Raw genomic sequence first — 14,934 nt, forward strand, 5'->3', positions numbered from 1 at the left:
TGTGAATTGTGGGTTATTCCTCTTCTAGCCAGGCCAATGATAGCGACCCTGCCTTTGCGACCCACGGTGAACAACGGGACAGTCCTACCAAAGAAAGGCAGTGGTTCCCTCCCATCCCCGTCCGGATCTGGTTCCCGGAAGGACGTTGCTACGCCAACCAACAAGAGGTGAGAAGACATCCCAATTCTGCTGGAAAGATGCGCAGAAAATAGCAGATCTACAAGCTCACATTGCGTTGTGAGCTTGTCGATCGCCTATTTTCACACAAGAGATTGGGTGTAGAGGGAAAAAAAGTGTACAGTTGCAAATCGGGTCAGTTTTTATTAAGAATAGATCGGGTTTAACGTTACATTTAAATGTGCAAGAGTTACACTCCATCCGCACTTCCAGCGATGCGAACGATGAACGTTGTTTTTCAATGAGACTGTCCTCACATACCGCGAGCGACAGAGCGGCGTGCAGTGATGTCATCCAACCCTCCTATATTCGCTCGCAGAGTCTCTTTGAGATTCTATGCGTAATATCGCCGTCGGAACGCTCGCTCCTTTCCTGTGCAGATGCAGGTGTTAGGCAGGCTAATTTTCATCTGTAGTCCCTGGTCAAGTACAGCAAACGGGAACATGGAAAAAGAAAAACAATTATCACGTCATAGGGCACAAGACATCCACTTATCTAGTCTTCAGATTTATTAGAGAAATCATGACTTGCTATGAATGGGATATAAATGTTTCAGCTAAACCGCTACAGCTCATATGTCCTAGACATCTAAATGAATGGTCTGTATTACTGGGTGTTGGAGCCCAGAGGCTGTGTTCTGTTCATACTGTATAACCACATCCATGTAGGTCCCAGAGGAATTGACCACATACTGTATGCAACATCTGATATATTATCCCCTGTCATAACATTTGATTTGATAGCCTTTTCAATGCCACAGCCACTGACATTTTACATGTCTGATAAACACTGAGGCAGTGCTGTCATCATAATCTATGCTCCTGTCCTGACATTCAGTCACTACAAGACTATAGATTGAATTAGTGTGTGCGTGCGCGTGCGTGTGTCCACGCACGCGTGTATGTGTCCGCGCACACGTGTATGTGTGTTCACGGAGAGCCCAGGTTATCAATCTTCTTCTGGCAGGAGGAACAATGGTCTTGTTCCCATCACTGTCTGGCACTGGAATTATCATAATCAGATGACCGTGAGGAGAGAGCAGGGACCCATTCCATTTGAGATTGCAGTTCCCTCCAATTATCCAATGCATCCTTGTTTATTCCCTATACAATAGGTATGTCCCTATACTGTACCTATTGTGCTGAATATAAGACTTCGTTTTTTCCCCCAATGGAAATATCCTAAAAAACGGGGTCGTATTATAATCGGAGACTATTTGACATTCAATGTTCTTTTTCCACAAATGAGGAATGTATCCCAACATGAACCAATATATTCTTGTTAGTTGCTATTCTATTCCTGAGCTTGGGGAATATAACAAGGAAACAGCTACATACCGTACTTTGGAACGCAGCCAGTGACATCTCCTCTCCAGTCTAAATGAACCCATTAAAACCTGAGGCTGATTCTACAAATGCCTTCTAGACCAGTAGTTCTAAAACGTTTCCGTAATTCAAAATGATTCAACATTTTTCAATCACTTTCAAGATTTTTCAAAAATGTTCAAAACTAGCAGATGTACAAGCTCACAGCGTGGCACGCAGTGAGCTTGTACAAGTGCTATTTTTGAATACCATCAGATCATGGTCTGATTTTGAATCTAAAATGGCTTTGTGTTTCTGTTATTGTCCTGGCTCTGCTCTAATTGAGAGCAATTTAGAGGTTTAGGATTCAATGGTTTGTTTACTACCCTGTTCCCTGTAATGGATTTAGTATTGTTTAAGCCTTGTGGAAATGTGGTGTTTAATTTTAAAATCCACTGCTTCTCTGCATATCTTAGGTTAGGGTTTGAGGTAGGTTGTCCAATGACTAGTCTGAACTAAGTACTGCACCCGTACGTACAGTAGATATACACCAGGACAGATACTAATATGAATGTGCAGTAGGAAATGTCAGTCTGGTTTCTTTGAGGCATTTCTCTGTGTGCCAGGCAACCTAAGCCTGGACTGATATTTGTGCTTGTCTGGTTTTAACTAGACTGGGATGAACTCCTTTTGATGTTTTCTGATCAGGTCTATGGGGGATATAACTTTGTGTCAGCAGGCGGTCGTTCCAGGCAGAAATGTTCTCCAAAAGTAAATTATTAATTTGATGAATCCACATTTTTTTTCACTCTTTGGTCGGACACAGTGACCAGAGTTTGATTCTGCCTATGCTATTCAATGGGAATGGAGCATTTTGTTGCCATCGCGTGGCTTTCCGCTACGTTCCCATTGAAAATCATTGGCAGAATCTGCCACATAGGCAGAATCAAACTCCGTGTGTCCGTACACTTACAAATATATATTGATTTATTTAATTATTATTATTATTCAAAAAGGTTTTCAAAAATCTAAAAAAAGGTTTCTTCAAGTAAAACTCCCTCGTAGCGTGACTGGTGAGACTAGACTACTCGATTCAGCTTTCATGTTGGGGAACAAAAACAAAGCGGCTCTAATGGTAAACCACAACTGGAAACCACCTTCTAGAATCTTCTAGAAGGATCACATTGGTCACTTCAGAATGGAAGCCAGGCTTTCCTCCGTGTGGAAAGCCTGTCTTCAGACTGTCTTCCCACTCTATTCACGATGTATATTTATATGAATTTGATATTGTTTATCTTTTGGTTTATGTTCTATGGTTCTGTGGCCTTTGAGCTCTGGGCCCAATAAAATACATTTTGTTGACTTGCGTGTCACTTTCTAAGCCATTACCGGTTGCGTGTTTGGTCATGAAAGGAGATTATGAAGCGTTTCTGTTTGTAGGGCAGTGCTTGTGTTTGTGCTGTTCTCAATGTTCCAATATTTACTCGATCAGAGGAGCTTAGAAACCACACAGTACACGCACACGCACACGCACACACACACACACACACACACACACACACACACACACACACACACACACACACACACACACACACACACACACACACACACACACACACAGGCACACCAAGAATGAAAGACATTAACTGCTTTCGGCAGGGGCAATCATGACACAGATGGTATTTGATGGTACTTAAAGGCAGATGTATACCCATTGTACTTTGGGCTACACTGGTCTAGAGGGTTTACAGAATATGTGGTGTATTTTATCCCCTCGCTCCCTGTCCTGCATGTCTAATATCCCTGTCCTCTTCCATAATGACATTTACATATCCTGCCCACCCACATTGTGATGTCTGTCTGTCTGTCTGTGTCTGTGTCTGTGTCTGTGTCTGTGTCTGTGTCTGTCCAGTCTGTCTTCTCTATCTGGCCCTGCCAGATTTCTCTACTTCCCCCTCAGGTGAGAATGTTCCTGAATATATTGTTGGTCACGCTCTAACATCCTTAACCCCATACTTAAGGCTCATTCATAGTCTGGCTTTTCGGTGGTGAGGTGACCACCGCTCCGGCTCATACATAGTCTGAAATCCAGACTATATATGAGCCTTTACTGTCCTTTAATCTAGTGGGCCTCAGACATCGTCTTGCCAAGGATCCCTAAATTGATCCCCAAATGTATTTGGCCGCGGCCCCCCATCTGAAAAACATGGGTCACAACATTTTGTACCAGGGACCCCCATAAGACAAATTGTCAAAATTATTGAAAATGTTTCCATTTTTTCCACGTTTTTCAAAATGTGCTCATCTAGAAGCTCACAAATGAGCTCTTAGATCGGTTAGCTTAAGTATAAAATGCGTAGTTAAAACTGATTTTGATGCTAAATTAACTGATTTTTCTGGGGACCCCTTGGAACCCCATCCACGACCCCAGTTTGAGAACCACTGCTTTGTGATATGAACCCTGGCTTCCCTATTCTTGGGGCGAGCATTTGGCAAAAATAACAGATCATGTCCCAACCCAACACGTTGTGAGCTTGTAGATCTGCTATTTTCAGAGTCTAGAAGAAAAAAGAAGGTAGCCTGGGTACTCCGGACCAGTCAAACAAGTCTAGGGTTTAAGTGGTTAATGATGTGTTTTTTCATCATTCACCTGTTATTACTTAAGTCCCTAAAACAGAGTAACTATTATTTGGAATTACAAATTAAGTACCACCTCCATCATCAATAACAACGTGCTGTATATTCTTTTCTTGTCTAATCTCATTCACTGGAACAGCATTTGTGTACTTCAGACCATGAATAGGATTAGTCTAAACTGGTGTTTAGATATATTGGCATACATACTGCACTGTATTTCCAAAATGATTAGTATGGTTATTCACGGTACAAAATAATAATAATAATAATAATACAAAGAAGATGTCTCTCTCTCTCTCTCTCTCTCTCTCTCTCTCTCTCTCTCTCTCTCTCTCTTTCTCTATGTCTCTGTATCATTCTCAGTCACTCACCCACTCATTCACCCACTCAGTTACCCTGTAAAAGGGACAGCATCAGCAGCCATATCCAGGGGTTTGAATGGACTTGGCTCTGGTGGGATGGATTAGGTGTGAGTGGGCCTACCAGCCAATGGACTGCTGATCAGGGCTTTCCTTTGTGTAAATGAGCAGCCTGTCTGCATTACTGATGTTCAGGCTTGCAAAGGTTCTGTTAGCACGTCCACCAACTGTCCACCACACATGACTTTTAGGAGAAGAAAGAGGGAAGATATTGTGATTTAAAATCTACTCTTATTCTCCGAGCATTGTAGAATTTTGTTGCAGTAAAATGCATTATACTTGTGGGCTGGTCTCTTCCTTGCCTGACCTTTTCTGTAATGAAGTTCCTTTCTGTGGGTTCTTATCTATTTATGACATTTTTCATTCTATAATTCATAACGGCTTCAGACGAATCTGCCATATGGCTTAAGTTCCCTTATCAAAGAGACGGCATGACTGAATGTATAATAATAAGGCTAACTAAATTAATCTTTTACTTTGTAGTGCTATACTTGGATGAGAAAAGCATTTTTAGAAAAGCAGTGTCAGGTAGTTCCACGACCTATTTCTCTTACCTTCCCTATCATCCACCCCCCCCCCCCCCCCCCACACACACACACACACACACTTTGAACACCTCCATCTCTGTGCCGCAGCACCGTGAGGCGAGCCAACTCAAATGAGCACATGGGAACTCTCACGCGGAAGGATTCGGGCGACTCCAAGAGCAACCGAACCCGCGCCGGGTCCACCGGCAGCAACTCCAGCGGCAAAAGAAGTGACAGGTAAGGTCCTCGGTATCTATTTGTCATGTTCTGTTCAATTATGACATTTAGATCTATTTGATCTAATAAAAAAAATAAAAAAACAGCTTCAAGTCTGTACTACTTCCGTGTTGCATAAGAGTGACATCACTGTCCAGTCCTTGGTATCTTTACCTATAGGTATCTTTACCGTAGGCGTAGCCTTGTTTCAACGCGTGTGTTTATGATCAGCTGTCAGCAGCATAACGAAGCTCTAGCCTAAGATTTAGACTCTCGTAGGCGTATTTATCGATTCTGACGTCATCACTCTCTACGAGTGCCCCACTTGTCCGGTAAGTGTACGGCAAGCAATTACAACCCGTACGCCCGTAGTTTTCAATAAACAAATGTGTTTTGATCCACTCTGTCTCGGAATCTGGCATCCATCTTGGATTTTAAGTGGGGCAGCAGGGAAAGCACCTTAGATTTTGAATTTGTACAAGTTAAGAGTTACTTTGAGGCACAGCTTTTCAGACGACGAGCCATGAGGCAAGATCGCTTAGACTCTCGTAGAGAGTGATGACATCAGAATCGATAAATCTGTCTGTCTGTCTGTCTGTCTGTCTGTCTGTCTGTCTGTCTGTCTGTCTGTCTGTCTGTCTGTCTGTCTGTCTGTCTGTCTGTCTGTCTGTCTGTCTGTCCAGTCTGTCTTCTCTATCTGGCCCTGCCAGATTTCTCTACTTCCCCCTCAGGTGAGAATGTTCCTGAATTTATTGTTGGTCACGCTCTAACATCCTTACCCCCACCACTTAAGTGGTTAATGATGTGTTTTTTCATCTCTCACCTGTTATTACTTAGTCCCTAAAACATAGTAACTTGCCATTATTTGGAATTACAAATTAAGTACCACCTCCATCATCAATATCAATGTGCTGTATATTCCTTTCTTGTCTAATCTCATTCAGTGGAACAGCATCTTGGATTTTCCTCGATTATAAATGCGCAACAGTGCCCTGCGCAACACTGACGGCTAGGGGCGCTGTTGCCCATTTACAATCAAGGACAATCCAAGATGGATGCCAGATTCCGAGACAGAGTGGATCAAAAGTGGTTGTAATTGCTTGCCGTATACACTTACCAAGACAAGTGGGGCAGCAGGGACAGCACCTTAGATTTTGCATTTGTACAAGTTAAGAGTTACTTTGAGGCACAGCTTTTCAGACGACAAGCCATGGGGCAGGATCACTTAGACTCTCGTAGAGAGTGATGACATCAGAATCGATAAATACGTCTACGAGAGTCTAAATCATAGGCTAACAAAGCTCAGCTGTAGCTGTATTTTGTCACGTTCAGCGTTCGCGCTAATGAAAGACGGGATAAATATTTCATGTCAACATTAAAGTACAACTATCAGAAGATGTAACCCAGTTTAAGTAATCCGTCACTCTTCAAGTTTAACTAAAGTGTTTTCCATCTGTCCAAAATACAATGTCTGCACTGGGGCCTATCGCCAGGTCCGTACACCACTGTGTGGGGTCTTCAGGAGTTGACTAAATTGCTAATAATTGGACACTTTAAACCAAAACATCATTTTTATTTCACCAGACTAATGCCTCTCTGTCTCTTTCACCATTTCTGTTTCATTTGACAGCAAACAGAGGGATCCTGTGTTCAATGCAGGTAAGACCCACAAACCGCTTCTCAGATATTTGATCCCAAAAACTACGGTAGCAGTGTGCTATGGCTACGGTACCATTTACTCTTTCTACAGTTAACTAAATTCTCAGTGGCCGAAGGTGTGAATCAGATGTTTAATGTCTTTATTATTATAAATTATAAATTGGGAATATATATGAAATATGACCTTGCTAATGGTTTTGTGCACATTGGTTTCAGTCGTAATAATTAGGATCATTGTGCACTCCATCGATGCACACAGAGGACCACTAAGAGATTTTTAAGTGATGCGGTTTCCATCCTCGAAACACTCATTAACCCATTGGCCATCATTCTTAACCAATCAACTTCACCCTGCTCTTCCAAATCTCACTAAATCATGCATTCTTCGATTCTCAGTGTTTTTGTTTTGTTTTGTTATGGCATAAGTATTGTGTAAATGTTTGAAAAGCATGAATTAGTCATCTGGTTGGCTGATCATTTTGTCCTATATTTGAGTCATAGGCTATATAAAGTGATTAAGTGGTAGCATTTTGTAAAGAGAGAAAAACAGAGTAGAAAGAGATTTCTTGTGGAAGAATGATCTGTGATCTATGTGGCATTCTCATTGATGTGCACGGGAGTGTAGAACTAGACTAACCCACTTTTCTAAAGAACAAAAACCATGGCAACAAAACAATGCCATGGAATAGGAAATTAGATGAGTATTGATTCAAATTCCCATCTTCCAGCAGTTATAGATTTGTTAGTAAATGGAATTCCTGATTCCATTAGATTTATACACCTGCCTTTGTTTTTGTTTGGTTGAGTCTGAAGTCATACAGTGGTGTCCCGGAGAGCCAGAGATGTTTTTTAATGCAATTTGTCTCGCCTCCAAGCTGGCTGACCCGCTGCCACTACCAAACCCCCTGATTTTGTCAAGTGAATGATTCTTGCATGCCTAAGCCACATATAAATCTATCTAAAGCCAGTTGAATTAAACAGATAGCCTCAGACCAGGGACAGCCATTGCTGAATGGGTAGAGACTAGTCCTTCTGGTCAATCAGACACTTAACTGTTACTGCTCCTAATAGTTAGAATGGGTTAAATGCAGTGGACAATTTTCAAATAATTATGTGCAAATGTACAGGGACAAAAGATACCTAGAAGAAGTGGGGACTTTGGGGAATTATTATTATTATTATTATTTGTTGGATTTTATTATTATTCGTAATTGTATTATTATAATAATTATAAAAAAATATGTATTTAAAACTGTGTAGACCTACAGCATAAATGTAATTGATGCTGCTAGAGCTGTTCATGTAAAAGGAGTCAATGTGCAGTTTAGTGATTCACACATTATCACATGACCCCTCGCATGTCAGCATTCCTTCCATGGGACATTCCTATAATTTTGTGGGGGTAAATGGGCCCTTAGGTCTCCCTAAGGCCATGATCCCTACCCTTGCTATCCGTGTTTGAATGCTGATGCTGAAGAGATAATTAACATGTCGCTTCATGGACATTTGAATCGATTTGCCGACCTATTATCTCCTGCAAAGCTGCACAGTAAGTGCTGTGCCATGGACATAAACAACCACCAGAATACACTTAACCGGTAGAAATGGATAATTGGAACAGTTGGCCCTGTCAGGAATATGCTTACATGTGATCTGTGTGCTGATTTCACTGAAAGATCTGCTTTCAGAAAGATGTCGATTAGGCATGTTTCGGTGGTGTGAAGCCATGTGAAGAGTGATGTAGCAAATGTATTTGACATGTTGCAAATGTGTGTGCTTTTTTTTAAAGCAATAAACATCATGAGGTAGCTGACGTCAGGGTGATAGATAGGGTCAAACGCTCAGGTCAAGTAGAAATGCTTCGTCTGTCCAGGCTTCAAGGAGGCATTACCTAGAGGTGGTGACCCCAGAAACCACTTAAGCACTTAAAACCCTAATATATAATTTGTCGTACAACAAATATACAGAAAATAGTACTGCTTGTAGATCAGCTATTTTCTCTGTTAAATACATTTAAAATAATTATTATTATTATTATAACAATTTTAGACAAATATTCCAAAAATACTCACACCAGGTTTTAAGCGGCGGTAAAATTCAACATGTCTTACCATAATGGGAACAGAGAAAGCCGGACCATCACACAGGAAACAGTCATGAAGAAAACATTTTGTTAGGACAGACCAGAAAGTGAGGAAGCCATCTCAACCCTCACCTGGTCCTTCTGTCTCTCTCTGACCTCACAAGGGACACGACGTGTGACCCACTGCAAAGGTAGGCCCCCCCCACCCCCCCATCCCCACCCAGCTTCAAACCACTGGCCACAGCTCTGTGAATATTGCTGCACTCACAAGGCCGATATATGTAATTGCCCTGCATTACCTCAACTTTGAACCATGGACTGTGATACCGTGTTCCAAGTTGAATCTTCAAAAAATGTCTCTGTCTCCATTGACTGGCACTTGCTGCTAGAATATTGCAGGCCTTAGATATTTCAAGTGATGCAATGTACAGAGAGCTGTCAGGGGAGAGTTGACAACGAGTGTGTGTGTGTGTGTGATGTTGGTTGTCCTCCCCGAGAGAACTAATACACACACCAGTAGACTATCTAACACACACACTGAGAGGTTTGTCATATTGTGTGGCTGTTTGCAGTGATCGCAGTGTGTTTGCCATAGCCTGATTTATACCCAGATCTACACCGCTATTGCGGGCCAAAAGCTATACTGTATGACCTTGTAGATCTGCTGTTTTCGGCGGACTGCACGACAGAGTATTAATTTTTATCACGCTGCCACTTTGCTAGATGTGTGTGTTTTGCTTTACTTCCTCACATTGCACTTGTAGCCATGTAGTCGCTGTCTCACCTGCAACAGCACAAATGCAGCTGCTCCGCATATTTGTTTTCTTTTTCTGTGTTGAACGACGTGGCGTTGTTCTAAAGACAACTTGCTCCAGTGCAAAACAAGGAGTTATGATGGGGGTGCATACTTAGTTTAGACTAGTCATTGGTTAGACATGGGTTAAGGTTAGGTTTAGGTGTGCTGCCCCGTGGGAGTTAGGTTTAGGGTGAAGGTTTGAGATAGGTTGTAGTTGTAGGACTAATGACTGGTCTAACCAATGACTAGTCTCAACCAAAAACTGTCTAAACTAAGTACTGCACCCGTTATGATGCTAATGTGTTTGCAGACAGACAGACAGACAGACAGACAGACAGACACTGCTAGCGATATACACATTTTCTCACACAGCCCCAGAGCAACGACCCAGCAGTTAATTAATTCATCACACTGACTCCAAATAAAAAGAAGCACTGGAGTAAAATCCATGGTGATTCCCTCTCAGAGCTCCTGGGAAAAGTCATCCTGTCATTACACAGTATGAGACCTAAACGGTGGTTTGTAGAGTGAGAGTAATACATGTACAGCACATCTGCTTTGTTATACAATCACAGTGAACAGGACAACCTACAGGTGTGCATAGTTGAGCTGCTTTGCTCATTGCCTTTCATTTGGGCTGCCTGGTAGTGTGATTTGGCTTTTTTCAGCACCCTCTAGTGGACAAATTTGCAGACAGAGTGACATACAGTACATACATACATACATACTGTCATACATACATACATACATACATGTACAGACAGAATCATTGCAATAGCTTCACTTCATTTTAAAGCTCAATAAGTTAACCCATTCAAAGTACTGTAAGTGATATTGTTTTGGTTTACATTACAGTTATTATAATTATTTTGGTGAAAAAGTTAAAGCTCTACATGTTCTCCTAGTAATCATTGCAATAGAGCGTTTGTTCATTAATACGGGTCTCCACTGTCTCTCCGCCTCTCCAGAAAACACATTTTCAGATGTGAAGCTAATCTAATCAAATCAGGAGAGAGTCATCAATTCCAGTTTCACTTCTCTATCCTGATCAGATAGAATTTGAATACTGATCTGAAAATGCTTTTTCTGTTTACTAAACGGTAAATGGTGCATTTATATATCCAAGGCGCTTTACATAGATTGTGCATTTACATTTACCCATTCATACACCGATGGCGGAGGAATCCATGCAAGGCACCAACCTGCTCATCGGCTGTCTTGCTCAAGGACACTTGTCTTCAAATAACTCTGGGGGAACCTCACGGGTTTCACCATCCAGCTGCTCTACTGGCCACCCCTGAGACAGACTAAGACTTGGACAGATAGGGAGACCCCTGTTACTGAACAAACACTATACAGCAATGATTACTATCCTTTTTAACACTTATTTTAACAAAAGAAAATCACTTACTGCACCTTTAACTTGTTATTAAAGTCGGTACCCCTTAGCCTCCTGTAGATTACTAGTCTCCCTAGCACCATGTATTTTGGTAGCAGTGAAATATAATGTAAAATGTACAACCCCCCCCCCAAAAAAAACTTTTTACATCCGTCTAACTGATATCATTCCTCCCTTCACCTTCCTGGTCACCCCGCCCTGCCCCGCCCCGCCCTGCCCCGCCCGGTGTGCCCACAATGCCCCTCTTGTTTTCTACTCCCACTCTACAATAGTCACAGTACAGATTTTCCTCACTCGCTCTGCCAAACGGACCGGCACCGGCTGCAGTCCTGCTGCGTTGGCCCTAACGTCCCGGTCAGCCCGCCACCTCCACAGTGCAGGCGTGGGCAGTAAGGCTGGCGCTGGCGCTGGCAGGGCACCGGGGCTCAGAAAGACCCTAAGTTCGACCCTCCCACGAGCGAATTCGGGAAGTCTCTCATCATATTCTTCCCTTGATATGGCCATGCCCCGCAGCTACCCTATCAAATCTCCTAGCCAGTATTTCCAGATCTGCTACTGAGTCATGCACGCACGCACATACATACACACACACACACACACACACACACACACACACACACACACACACACACACTACACACACACTATATTTCTGGTGATATTCCCCGTAAAAAAAAAATAATAATAAAAAAAGTCTTGCAAATGATTGCAGGTCAGTTGTGGTGATCAGGTATCATCATATCATATGACAGAGATTCAGTATGTGATATTTTGACAGCTGCAGGGTGATATTTGGAATTTGAAAGTGGAATCCTCAGAAGATGGGCAAATGTCTTATTTCCATTATCTACAGTGTGTCCATTCTAACAAGGGATGTCATCTTGGTTGGTGTGTGTGGGTGTGGAGCATGCACTGACATTTGACCACAGTCTGGAAGAGGCATTCCTTACCAAGGTGCCAATGTCTTAAGGATGCTATTATACAGCTTGGTTACAATTGTAAACAGCTTGTGTTCATATTTGGAAGCCTCTGTAATGTCCATGAATCAGTTGTGAGACTTGCAGGAATGCCCAAGAAGCCAAGAGTTAAGGCAGTGGCTAAATTCTGTTCAGTGTCTGTGATAATATATGGAGGAAGCGATGCTTCCTACTGTATACCTGTGATCTTTATCCTGAAATACTTAATTGTTGGATTTTCCAAGTTTTTGCATCTATTATTGTGTTCAATAATTTCTTGTTAATTAAATGTGAACGCAAATGAGTGGGCATCCAGGTGGCACAGGGGTAAAGTTCCTGCCCACCACCGTGTTGGAGGCTTGTAGTCTGCACTGCCAGCTCCCACCGGTTGGTCTGTTCAGCAGGGAGCACAACTGGGAGGGATAGCGGCGTGTTTCCCATCCAATGGTGGAAAGTAACTAATTATATTTACTCAAGTACTGTACGTACAATATTGTGCTTTTACTCCACTTGAAAACTTATTATTAAAAGTTATTAGTTACTTTGTAGATTTTGATTATTATTACAAAACCGCTTCAGACCTATAGGCAGAATGTCCTGTGTGAAACGGGACATTCTGCATAATGAGTACTTTTACTAAAGTAAATGGAGTAGCCTATACTTTTTCCCAACACTGTCCAGTTCCAGCGCATGCCATGCGTTACGTCCTCGGTGAGGTGGAACTCCTTTTTGTGACTGTGGTGAACATAAGCAGCTGCATGGCGACGTCATGTGTATGCTGCATCAGAGGAGACACGTGGTTGTGTTGCAGTATGATTAGAAAACCAGTCACATTGAAAAAAGGAGTGCTCGTTTTCTTCGAGTTCACCTCCCGCACTCTCCTGCGGCGGGGCAGGGCCCACCCGTAAAAAAAAGGAAATTACGTCTCAGAGGTACCAACACTCGGAGAGAGGACATAACTTGGACGGTGCTGAGTCGGCTGAAGGTGACTTCGCAACGCTCGGCACGGCGACTCGCCTAAGCCCACTCGGTGGTGCCTCTCGTGGCTCAAGTCACCTTCAGACGGCGCGCCTCCGTCTGTGAAAACGAGTGCACCTTTTTCATTCCGACTGGTTTTCCAATCATACTGAGACATTTATACACCCTAAAGACAGTACAATAGAGCACGTACATCCACACACTTAAAGCCAGGTGCCGGGCCAAGGTTAATAAAAGGAAAAAGGTACACCGTGGTGGTGTAAGTTACCGTAATAAATACATTTTTAAGCTTAAGAGCATTATCCAGTGGGCCTTACCTCCCATGTGCCCAACTGTAGGGGTTGGCAGCAACGGGGACACGGATCAGGGAAAAGCTGGGCATATTGGTATATTGAATTTAGAAATGCTCAGTCGTCATTCAAGTAATCCATTTTAAGAGATTACCATTTAAGTGTCCTCACAGGTAGGGATGTAACGAGAGAGCCTCTGTATCTGAATGTAGTTATTACTATAATAATAGACAATATAAACGTGAATAATGTATGTAAATTGTATGGTTATTTATTTATTTTATTTTTTTCATTGTTGTTCCCATTGTGTTGTCTTGCATAGTTTTGTTTCTCAACATCAGCATGTTTTAAATGCAAGGTGTTTATGTCTATTTACCATTTAATTACCTTTTAGTTTCTTGTTGGTTATTTTCCCCATAACAATTCCATTCCTCTGCTTGTGTCTGCATTCTATGAGTTGGTTGACCTGTGTTATAACCTGCAAATTCATAAGCGGTGATGCTTAATAACATTTCCAAACTGTGTGCAGTTCATTTAACACCTTTTGCTATTATATATAAATGTATACGATGTGAAATAAGTAATAACTAATAAAGTCTAATAAATTAATAAAGTCTAATTAATAAAATTAATAAAGAGCTGATTGGTTTGTGTTTGCAGATTTTGTCATGCTTGTCCTTCAAACGTACCTCATCTCAATAGCACATTAACCACTTTTAGCCATGGTGCGTGTCCCTATTTTGGGCATGTCATAAAAGGCAAGGAAGGCTTTTGATGATTAAATAATCAATGTATCTCTTCCTCTAATGTTGTATTCTCGATTGTGTCACGCTGTTTCTTTAACACATCAAAGTCTGCAATTTAACATAATGAATAATGGAATTCATTGAAAACGAGCATGATTCCACTAATCATGAATGCTTCTCTGTATGCTGCCTGATGCCATCATGACTGGCCTGAGTGTCGCCTCACTGAACTGTTGTCTGTTGCTCTTTCTAGAGGAGGGTTATGTGAAAATGTATTTGAAGGGACGTCCCATCACCATGTTCATGCCCAAAGATGCGGTGGAATCCTACTGCCTGGAGGCCAGAGCCGACCTGCCCAGCAATAAACTCAAACTGGACTGGGTGTATCCTTTTAACGCTTCATTATGATGATTCATATCTCCATGGCTCTTTGAGTGAGATGTTCATATCACCTATATCAAATGCATGTGATTATTATAATCATCAACAAGGTACAATGACTTCATGGCAAGGAATGTCTGACAGTAGATATTGTAGCCCCCCCCCCCCACATCCAATTTAGAGTTCAAAAATTCTGCCCAAACCAGACCCTACCCTGTTTTTAGGCCGAGCCGGGCCCAAAATGTATGCTAATTAGTCGGCCGGGCCTAAAAGCTTGTTGGATGCGAATGACACCTGTTCATATTTCTGCGAAGGAAAGATGAAGTATCCGTGATGTAGCATTCAGTCTAGCAGAGACCCAGA

General features: G+C 42.1%; 1 protein-coding gene across 12 annotated transcripts in view; it reads left to right on the forward strand.

The window, feature by feature from the left end:
* Window positions 1-14,934, forward strand: part of eml1 (EMAP like 1) — an 83,307-nt gene that overhangs the window by 53,468 nt on the left and 14,905 nt on the right. For 10 of the 12 annotated variants that reach the window (XM_083792620.1, XM_083792624.1, XM_083792628.1 and 7 more), the window contains 5 exons: window positions 29-167; window positions 5,176-5,304; window positions 6,914-6,942; window positions 9,190-9,216; window positions 14,444-14,573. In XM_083792620.1, the coding sequence (XP_083648746.1) occupies window positions 29-167; window positions 5,176-5,304; window positions 6,914-6,942; window positions 9,190-9,216; window positions 14,444-14,573 (454 nt within the window). The remainder of the gene's footprint in view (window positions 1-28; window positions 168-5,175; window positions 5,305-6,913; window positions 6,943-9,189; window positions 9,217-14,443; window positions 14,574-14,934) is intronic. The other 2 variants (XM_083792625.1, XM_083792621.1) reach the window with 1 other exon arrangement.

Source organism: Protomyctophum parallelum (genome assembly GCF_964188405.1).
Source record: "Protomyctophum parallelum genome assembly, chromosome: 20".
NCBI lineage: Eukaryota > Metazoa > Chordata > Actinopteri > Myctophiformes > Myctophidae > Protomyctophum > Protomyctophum parallelum.